At 29.4% G+C, this 12,035-nt stretch overlaps 1 protein-coding gene across 1 annotated transcript in view; it reads right to left on the bottom strand.

Moving 5' to 3' along the window:
* LOC111685974 (transmembrane protein 132E) overlaps positions 1–957 on the bottom strand; it is a 178,878-nt gene extending 177,921 nt beyond the window's left edge. Inside the window, exon 1 of the mRNA XM_046946128.1 lies at positions 557–957. Within this exon, the coding sequence (XP_046802084.1) occupies positions 557–614 (58 nt within the window). The 5' untranslated portion in view covers positions 615–957. The remainder of the gene's footprint in view (positions 1–556) is intronic.
* Between the last annotated feature and the right edge of the window lie 11,078 nt (positions 958–12,035).

The raw sequence follows: 12,035 nt of genomic DNA, 5'->3' as shown, positions 1-12,035 counted from the left end.
TCATTTTAATGACGATCATGCATTTTTCACTATCAGTTGAACCCATGCATTTACTACTTTTTTGCACGTCTTTTTTTGCTGGGTTGTGATGACAGTCTAAACAGTTTTTTTGCTGGGTGGTTCAGGGTATATCGTCGGTCATAACAACAAAGTAGATTTTGATTTTTTGTAACTTTTGAATTTATATGTTATGTTATGAATTGTTAACAATATTAGTTTGGTATATTGAGAAGGGGTTTAAGTTTAGCAATGTTGTTTTGCAAATTCAATTTAAACATGGAATTATTTTTTATAAAATGTCTGATGAATGAAAAATAATTTTCATTATTGGGAAAAACTTAACAACAAGAAATAAGATCTTATAAAACTGCTGGGTGATTAATTCAATAACTCTAAAAAATATGGTTAATTTGCTTTTAAAAGTCTAATTATTGAATTAATGAAAAAATGTATACCCATTATATTATACTAAGCATTTTAAGATATGACCTTTTAAAAGCAAATGATCGAATTCCTATTAATTTAATTAAAGAAATAAAATGTTTGAGTTACTTACACGGAATAGCAAGTTGAAGAATAACCCGAATTAGTAATGAATTCATTTTAATTATCATTGACTTCTTAATTTTATAGAAATAACTAAGCTTAGTTATATTTTAATTTAGTTTATGAAAATATGTTTACACACAAAATTCTTTACGAACATATCCTTTATCGATTCATTCAATGAAATAGTATAGACATTTCAAATACTTATATGTAGGCGGAGTACTCATATTATATTTGATTTGTCTTTTATAAAACACTGTAGCATATATAAATGTAGCTTTTTAGGATATAAATGCATTCACTTTTCTTGTTTTACAGTTTTAATTATTGTATTGTAATTTAAAAATAACATTTTTATATGTTTACATTGCACTTTTTAAGTTAAAATTTTCCTTAAACAAGTATCTATAAAATACAAAAAAACAATAGTCGATAAACCCATAGTTGAAAATAAATGTATTGTTGAATATGTACTCACAAAATACTATCCTGTTACAACCGTTAAAGGTCATGTCAAAATAACTCCCAGAATAAAATATATTATACAGTGGTGAATTAATAAAAGTGAAAGTACACAACACGCGTTAATGCGGCAACGCATTTGACGCATTACAAACCGCATGTTATACACCACGCGTCCTGTTAATGTTTTTTTGTACCCTTCACCACCATTAGAGGGTATATATAAGTTTGTCATTGTTTGTGTAACACCAAAAAAGTGTACATATTCTAGGTCCTAATAAAATTCTGAAGATTTAGCTAAGCCCGTCTTTCTGTCCGACTGTCTGTCTGCCTAAAACACGCTAACGTTAAAACAAGTATGAATTTATAGTCGGATATGCCGACCATATGATACCCTACACCAGTCAGTATGTTAAAATTTTGAATTTTTTTTTAAATAAAGCATTTAATTTGTTTTATTGTGAATTATTTTTACTTATTGTTGACAAAAAAGAGAGGTTTTCTACAAGAGGGTTCATAGGGGAGAAGGGGTAAATATGGGCCTATCCTTATAAATTTTGGTAGATGAATTTACGTCTAATGCAAAGTCATTTATGTAGATTTTAATCGTTTTATAAGTAATTATAAGTTAATTTTGACCTTCAAGTCATTTTCTGAAGGAGAGTCTGTATGGGGGCTAGGGTCAAATGAGGCACGATCACTATAAAAATAAGTATTGTCAATTATTGTTCTATAAAACTAATTTTTGCTGATTTTCGTTAACATTGTAAAATATTTAACGTACTTATGAGCCTAAAGGCCCGATTCGGGGGGTACGGTTGTATGGGGGCTAGGAGAAATAATGGACCTAATTTTTTAATAGCGTTCGTTCTTGAACCAAAAAAAGAGTATGTGCCAAATTTCGTCAAATTATCTTGAAAATTGCGACCTGTAGCGGGCGCACAAGTTTTACATGGACACACAGACAGACGGACGGTCATAGCTAAATCGACTCAGAAACTGATTCTAAGGCGATTGGTATACTTTAAGACCAGTAGACGTGCACAGCGTAAAGTCAGAACATATCTGGACAAGGAAGGAAAATTCAATGGTATCATATGTATATGTATACCTTTCATCCATCATCATTCAACCCAACACACATCTCATTTATACGACACATTCATAAGAGAAACACATACGACACATTCATTAGGTAGACGGGTGGGGTAGGGCCGGCCGAACATCACATTCATCCCGTACCATATACAATTAATACCAACTCATTTCCAACGCTTAGTTCCCACAGTCACTCCATCTGTTGTTTTCGGCAACAGCACCGAACTTATCCCGAAATATTGACTATTATCATGCATCAGTCTTTTAAACCGCACTTCTCTCCCCGCGAATTTGGGTTTAAACCACAGCCATTACATGGATCCCGAAGGGACCTCAACCAACTGACCAGCCAGGACATAGTCCTGTGGGAAACTGGTCACCCGTGAAAGTACCAGATTATGCGGTGCTCTGGTCTGGTCTATGCAAGGACTAAGCCAAGCAGTAGACTGTAACCAATTTTTCAGTCAGACTGGATGTGTCTGTGTGTCAATGTAAACCTTGTGCGCACGCTACAGTTCGCAATTTTGAAGATATTTTAAGGAAAGAATGGTTGAAATCGGTGCATTATTGTTACTAGCCCCATACAACCGTACCCCCCGAATCGGGTCTTTAGGCTCATAATTACGTTAAATCTTAAATTATATCAACAAAAATCTGCAAAACTTAGTTTTATAGAACGTTAAATGATACTACTAATTTTTATAGTGATAAGTTGATCATAGCCCCCATACAAACTCCCCTTCAGAAAATGTCTTGAAGGTCAAAATTCACTTATAATTTCTAATAAAACGATTAAAATCCACATAAATAGCTTTGAAGTAGACTTTAATTCCTCTACTAAAATTTATAAGGAGCCCTCTTGTAGAAAATATCTTATTTTTTAATGGGAATTTCCGAAAATCCCGGGATTTGAAAGTATCGAAAACCGGGCAATTTCGGGACTTTAAAGTACCCAATTTTACTATTGTTCCATATACGAAGCCTATTGCAAATGGTTACATCGGCCGCCGAATAGGGTTTTTATGTTCATAATTATGTTTAATATTCTCTATCTCGACAAAAAGCTGCAGAACCAAATTCTATACTAGCTATGATGACCCTCAAATGCTAAATCACACTCTCTTTTTGTAACTACACAGAAAAAACTAGAAATGAGTTCTAAATATCAAAATATTTGTATCAAGCAAGTTTTGCACCTATAACAAAATGATGACATCAATTATCAAATTTGTAATATATATATATATTATATATATATATATATATATATATATATATATATATATATAATATATATATATATATATATATATATATATATATATATATATATATTATATATATATATATATATATATATATATATACACATATATATATATATATACATATAGTACTAGTTGCCTACAACTTTTTTGGGTGTTACAAACGTCAGCACAAACGCATAATACCCTCCCCACTATAGTGGTGTAGGGTATAACTAAGCAAAGTAAGTCAGCTAAATTAACCGAAAATATTCACTATAGTCCTAAGCAGTTTGGTATTAAAAAAGAACAAAATCCGTTCACATCGGGAAAGGGTATGAATCAAAATTTAAAACGACTCCGAAAAAATTTTTTACACATTATGATGTAATTTTTACGAAAACAATGCAATGTATTTCCATGAAATTCTTGATGAAAATTGGCGGAATCGGTACACAATTTCATATACCTCCCATACAACAGTACATATTCCCGGGAAATTAGTTATTTTCAATAACTTTAGTCAGAATATTAATATCTTCACAAAATTTTACAAAAGGAAATCTAACATCAATAGAATCCATTCAGCGAAAAAATTTTCTGGAGTGGTTCATAAATGGTCATAGGTCCATACAATGCCCCCTCTCCAAATTCTGTACTAAATTAAGATATTCACAAAAAAGTATTGCTCATATACATATAAATGTTACCGATCACTTCATAATTGGTCATAGCTCCTACACATGGTCCCCTCCAGAAAATCACTAAAACGCAAATAAGTCATTACCAAATTAATATACCCATATAAAATTTAGTACAAGTATTACTCTTATAGACAAAAATTTTACTGTTAATTTTTTTCCGATCGGTCCGTAATTGATCATAGCTCTCATAGAAGGTACCCTCCTGAAAATCACTTAAACGCAAATAACTCATGACTTAATAAAGATACAAAATTTAGCACAAAAATTCTTTTTGTGTACAAAAATTATATATCCTTAAATCAAGGTTTTTCCGAAAATCACTTAAACAGAAATATCTCATACTATATCCTGCCTCAAAAATCACTTTAACCACTTTTAACTAGTTGCATTATCAATTTGTGTAGAACAATGTTATACAGTGCCTCTCATAAGTATTCGAATTTAGGTATAATATAAAATGAAACTAAATTTAATAACATATTTTGTATGCAAAATTAATAAATTAGTTTGTTAAATTCTCTAGACAGTCCTTAGCTTTGATACCACGCTTTTTTAAACTTTAAAAATTCATATTTACTTAAATTAATTTAGCTTTATTAAAAAAATGTCCATAAAATTACCTCACAAAAGTATACGAATTTTTTATGTATTTCATATTTGACTATATTATACGAAACATAAAAATTAGAATCGAATGTTTTTTTGCTTAAAATTGTTTTAAGGGGTAACTATCAACCGAATGGATATATTTTTGTACCATTTGGTCCACAATTTTGGAGTATTTGTACCATATTTTCATATAATATCACAAATTACGATTTTTGACCATTTTTGCCATTTTTTCTCTTTTTCCAGAGATAAAACCAAAATTAAATATTGGGATTTAATAGATTCCTTTAGGTATCTTAAAATTTTAATCTTTGTTGTAAGGATTTGTTTTTAAACATTCCATGATATATATTTGGTATCGTTCTTCTGTTTCTAATTGAATTATTTGGATCTTAAGTCCCTTTTCGTACCACTAGGGTCGATATTTTTCGATTTGTTTTTTAACATTCCATGATATATATTTGGTATCGTTCTTCTGTTTCTAATTGAATTATATGGATCTTAAGTCCCTTTTCGTACCACTAGGGTCGATATTTTCCGACAATGTTGGCTAGTATACATTCATGTACATATTAGCATTAATATATTTTAAATTTTCAAGGCAACGTAGCGGTGTACAACTCCAAAACATGCCTTTACAAAACGTCATCCTATACAGTAGATTTTAGTTTTTACTACTCATAACATTCACGATTATGTTGCCCATTACAACAACACGGTATGTAAACAATTTTGGGCTTATTTTGATCATAGTAGATAATATTTAAACAGATATCAATATTTTTGAGTTAGACCATAATGATATGGTGACATTCAGCCTAGAGGCCATTGGTTATAAAAAGAATGATTCCACTATATTGAATGGCGTTTCTTCGAGGCATGCTTTGGAGTTATAAACTTCCACAATATATTGAAAACTTAAAATGAATAACAGCTGATATCTAAAACAATATATAGAAGACAAGTTTCGCCGAAAATTTTTGACCCTAGTATTAAAAAAATGGACTTGAGTTTTAATAAATTGAGTTAGCGATAGAAGAATGATTCCAATAATATATCTTGGAACGTTTAAATACAGATTATTGTAATAAAAAATATTATTTTTAGATGCCCCAAGAGGTATATTTAATCCCAATAACAAATTTTGGTTTTATCTCTGGGAAAAAGGAGAAAAAATACAAATATTGCCAAAACCGCCATTTTAATGATATTACATAAAAAGATGGCACTAATACCCCAAAATTGTGGACCAAATGATCCAAAATTATATCGATTCGGTTGATAGTTACCCCTTAAAACAATTTTTAGCAAAAAACCATTTGATTCTATGTTTTGTGTTTCGTATAATATAGTCAAATATGAAATACGTACAGAAAAAATTCGTATACTTTTGTGAGGTAATTTAATGGACTTTTTTTAAATAAAGCTAAATTAATTTAAGTAAATGTGAATTTTTAAAGTTTAAAAAAGCGTCATATCAAAGCTAAGGAGTGTCTAGTGAATTTAACAAATTAATTTATTAATTTTGCATACAAAATATGTTATTAAATTTGGTTTCTTTTCATATTATACCTAAATTCGAATACTTATGAGAGACACTGTATATATTTTGAATTTCCCACACATGCATACATGCAAATAATTAAATATCGCTAAAGCATATCTTAGGGCGCAATAAAGAAATGTAAAAGAAAATGACCTTTGTAATGTTTAAATCAACGTACACTTAATAAAATACAACAATACAAAAACAACAGGCGATTTGTTACTGTTAAATAATCCCATCTGTCAAAAAAATTGTATGCGGCGAACGAAAAAACAACAAATAAACACAATATAAAATTAGTTTTTAGCAAATATTTTAATTTTTAACTATTAATATAAATTAATTAAACGTGGAATGCCTGAAAATCACAACTATATCTATTGGGAAAACTTATTTTGCGAATTAAACGTGCTTTCTGTGAAAATTAATCAGGCGTGCTAAAAATTGTTGAATGTGATTTGGAACGTATGCCGGAACAAAAGATTTTCTTATTTTATCAAAAGAGACGGACAACAAAAACATTTAATCACGATTGACCTAGAAAACTTTTTTAAAACAATAATTTTCTTTACTTTTTAATAATTTTTACAACTTTTGCGATTTTTTTAATGTAAACAGACAGGAATTTTGACAGATAAGATTGTAACAGATGACGATCAGCTGTACGGACGAGGCTACCTTATTAAGTGTACACTGTTTAAATTTGGGCGATTTTCTGTTTGAGACATGAGAAAACTTATTTCTACAAATTCTTGATCAATTAATAAAAAAGTATTAATACCACTCTTGTTAAAACTGTCAGAATGGGTTTTTAAGTTGGCAATAAAATGCCAATTAACAATCAGATTAGCTATCTAAAAATAAATTGATTCTGTTGATAATCTCCCTTTTTTGGAATCTAAAGATTTAAATGGCGCCGCATAAAGCAAGCATTGTGCTAGGGAAACAAAACAAGAAGCCTTGACCAAAAAATACCGAAACGACATGTACCTTTGTATAGGAAGCCAGATCGCTTAGACTTAGCTAATGAGTTTTATGGTCTTCATCAAAATTCAATGAGTTTGTTATGGTTATCCACCACGTATCATAGTAAAACTTGGATTATGAATCCGAATGCATATGGTTAATATGTAGAACTCGAAAAACAGTAACGCGGTACCGTTATCTGATGTCACACACTAAACAAATACGGTAGTGAAACATAAAAAGGAAGACAGAGATGTCACGAGCAAAAGGCTTTTTCATCCTTTTCACACAAAACGATTTCAATGATTTTTTAGCTGTATTTTGTATACTTCTTCCCACCAAACAATTTCAAAATCAAACAAAAGCTGATTTTAGACTTTTTCAAATGTCAAAAGTGACATCTCTGTATACTTTGTTTCTGAATTACGAATGATAATGCCCTTTGATGTTTTTGAGTAGAAAACTTCACAGTGTTTCCATACAAAACGTCACTGTTTGTTATCTAAACAATGCGTGTTTTATAAATAAAAGAAGAAGACAATTGTAAATGTAATATAAAAAAATTAAAACTGAAATTTGAAACAAAAAAATATATTCAACCCTATCGCCAATCATAATTTCACTTTTTTCGTTCACTAACTTTTTTGTCAAACAATGCATGTTTAAAAAGGAAGAAGGCAATTGTAAATGTAATATGAAAATTAATTAAAACTTAAATATAAAACAAATGTTGTGAAATTTGTTGATGGAATTTTGTAAACATTGTACAGCCGTTCCATACAAAATCAACTATTGTGATGGGGACGTTATATGGGTCCCTATCAGTATTTGGGGTCGTACGTACTTGAAGCAGGTAATTAGCGTAGACATTTTTATAATAAGGTCCCCTGTAAAAATATAAACCGATCCTCACAACATTTCGTAGAGATATTTGAAGTCATACAAAACTTGTTTATGTCGCTATATAGTTATTTTGAAGCCTGCATTATAGTAATTTTTTAATGGGGTCCCATGTCAAAAAATTGGCTTATGCGAAATTTCGTGGCATTTGCTTTATAAGCAGTAAATTTATGAATGTTAAAAGCTTTTACGCTATATTCCGGGGTAAACTTGTATTTGGGCTTTGTGAAATCGTTGAACGATATTGCTCGTTTTCAATACCAAACATTTCTGATTAATATAGAATGTTTTGAGAAAAATTTCATCTCCCTATCTGAATCCTACGTGATCCAAGAATATATATTCTTTATGGGGTCTGTGAAAATCAATATAACCCCAATCTTTTTGTTTAAAAATTATTAGGAACAAACGGAAATTATTACCGTATGTATAACATTGTCTTGAAAATAAACGTAATTTTATTGTAAAATTTTTATAATATTTTGTTTTTTTTTTTTTTTTTGAAATTATTCAATCAAACAAACTAACGAATTTATTATAACTTTACTTTTAATTGGTTTGATAAAAAATACACATTTTGTGGAAAAATGAAAAAATCTAGACATAATTTTCCAATAAAATTTCCTCAACAAAATATTTACCTATCCGGTTTTTCTTCGACGATAACCATAGCACAGGGTATACAGAGACGTCACGAGCAAAAAGCTATTTCCCTCTCTTTCGCACAAAACGAATTCAATGATTTTTTTTAGCTGTATTTTATATACCTCTTCACACCAAACAATTTCAAAATCAAACAAAAGCTGATTTTAGACTTTTTCAAATGTCAAAAGTGACATCTCTGTATACTTTGTGACCAGAGAATAACTGATTACAAATGTGCTGACCCTAATTTTCGAGATTAAAAATCAGCTTTACAGGTATTTTCTGCGTTTATTAGTATCAAGGCGAATTCAGATAAGGTGGTGGCAGTTATGCAACAACAACATTTCCCATGTATTTTGTTTTTATTTTGGTTTTCGTAAATGTCAAAAACCATAAGTACGGTGAATTCTTTTGATGAAAAATTTTTGTAAAATTTTTATATTATATTAAAAAATAAAGATAAAGATATTAAAATTTGTGAGGAAAATATATTCTGAATTGAATAATGTTTGTTTCAAACGAAAAACTCTATTCCGGTAGCTTAATTTGCAAAATTTAAGTGCCTTGAGTTAAGTAAAACTTAATTTTTTCTGAAAAATAAACATAAAAAAATACATATTCATGAAAATATTAGGAATCAATGAATATTTGTTGCGAATGGAAATTTCTACTCCGGCGGAGTAACTTTCAATATTTGGCCATAATGTAGCAGCCGCCGGACGGGTAAATACCTCATATGGGTTTTGTTATACTATACCTCATATGGGTATAGTTAATCTCTTTATCGACATAGTGTATATATAAAACAATATTGTTTAATTTGTTAACATTTAATATATTTCAAAATTAAGCCATAATGTAGAAGTCAGCTGATGCCAACCGGGTAAATACTACATATCGTTTCTCAATATTAAGTGTTCCGGAAGAATCACGTTATCTACACATTTTTAATATAAAATATAAAACAATATTGTGTAATATGTTAACATTTAATAGAAAGAAATATTTTTCTTTAGTATCATATTTGTATATACATACAGTGAATCAATTAAGTACTTTGCCTATGTAAAATTTTATAAATTTTAAGAAAAAACTTTATCTGAACAGTTATTTATAGCAAAATGAAGCAATTAGTTTGTTGTATTTTTTAAAGAATATTTTATATATTAATTTTCTACCATAGAAAGTAAAATCGTCATATTAATTAACAAGATTTTTGATAAAATGTGAACGTACTGAAAATTTTTTAGGTCAATAAAGTATTTTGCTTTTTTAGGTTTTTTGATATTTTTTTAATATTGCTGCATTATTTTATAAAATTTAATATTTTTATTACACCTATATATTAGAATAACATTTTTAGATATTTTAGAAGTGGAACGACATTTCTTGGACATTTCTTAACCGATTTATTATCCTATATACCTATAAGAATTTATCAATAATTGATTTAACATTAAATCTATCGTTTCTTTGATTAAATTTCGAAAATAATAAGTATTTCTTAATTGGATACATGATATATTAGATAATCAATGGATTTGGACCTAGAAAAAATGTTTAGTAAATATATATTATAACAAAAATAATCTGGTTTTTTGGTCACTTGATTGATAAACAAAACACATAAACAAAAACTACATTAGGGAAACACCATATATTTGGGTAGTTCTGTGTAAATTTTATTTAAAATTGTATAATATTGATTCTTATTCAATAAATCTAACACTAAGTACCATCCTAGCCTCTCTAAGTGTGTGGACATCACCATATACCACTATAGAACTATTACATGCTAAAACAAGTAGGAAAGTATATTTGGACATGGCCGACCATATAATACCCTACACCATGAGTATATTTTTAAAATTTTTACTTTTTATAAAATTTTTATTTTTTATAAAGAAAGTTTTATGTTGAATATTACCAATAATTCCAAAATATTTAAGCAATTTATTGATAAAAAACTAAAATTTCTAAATGAGGCTTTATATAGGTCAAATATGGGCCGATCCTCGGTTAATTTGGGAAAAGGATATATTTCTAAATAACAGTTAGTTTTGTTGAGTTTCATTGCGATACAAATGGTTACAAGTCAATTTTAGACGTTTAAGTCATTTTTTGAGGGGGAGTTTGTATGAGGGCTAGGGTCAAATATAGGCCGATCCTTACGAAAATCTGCAGCGTCATTTATACTTATATAAAACTTATTTGTGCCAATTTTTAAAGAGATAGCAGAATATTTGACGTAATTATGGCATAAAAAGTTCAAATCGGGTGGTACGGTTGTATGGGGGCTAGGTGAAATAATGGACCGATTTCAACCATTTTCAATAGGCTTCGGCCCTGTGCCAAAAAACATGCTTGGTCCAAATTTCATCAAATTATCTTGAAAATTGCGGCCTGTACCTTGCGCACAAGGTTTACATGGACAGCCAGCCAGCCGGACAGACGGAGGAACGGACGGACGGAAATGTCTTAATCGACTCAAAAAATGATTCTGAATCGATCGGTATACTTTAAGGTGGGTATTGGACCAATATTTTTGTATGTTACAAACATCAGCACAAATTTATAATACCCTCCCCACTATAGTGGTGTAGGGTATAATCATGATTTTCAACCTCATATTTTAAATGCTTTATTTTATTGATAAGATATGGTAGGCATATTAGGATCTGGATAGTTATTCTTGATTTGGGTTCTAAATATTTATAAGTGTATGTATTAGCTAAAAAATATTGTTTTTGTTGACCTTTGGGGTATGATAAACACCTATATTTTAAAATATCTAAATTAGGTATTTTTCCTGTACTACACGACACTTTACTTTACATTGGTTCCAAGCATTCTAAGGTCTGTATAGAGGTCTAAATTTAAACATAATGTTCCTCCTAGTTCGTATATGGATTTCGGAGAAGCTAAATCAAGAGTCCAATGGTTTTTCTTGGATAAGAGTTGCCTCCCTTTGGCAGTTCAAGATTTTGAAGCACCATTCAGTGCATTTTTTCTAATAATTCTTTGGATCATTTCATCAATTATTCTATTTTATATTTTTTAATGTTATTGATTAAACATCTCACAATTATACTTCATTGTTTTATATTTTTCTAGAAATCCAGAATTCTCAATATGCGAAATACTTTATTGAAGTGCAAATTATGACGGAAAATAATAAAATGCAACAACAAATGCACCAAAATTTGTATTTTAATATTTTTTCTTGGTTTTACCATTTTACACAATTTATATTTTTAATTGGAAAACATAAATTTACTTTTTTACCTGTTTTTTTCGAATATTATGTATGAA

The sequence above is a fragment of the Lucilia cuprina genome, chromosome 3, assembly GCF_022045245.1.
Source record: "Lucilia cuprina isolate Lc7/37 chromosome 3, ASM2204524v1, whole genome shotgun sequence".
Taxonomy (NCBI): Eukaryota; Metazoa; Arthropoda; class Insecta; order Diptera; family Calliphoridae; genus Lucilia; species Lucilia cuprina.
Note: the sequence above shows the minus strand (reverse complement) of the source record. Positions and strands in the feature narration are given on the sequence as shown.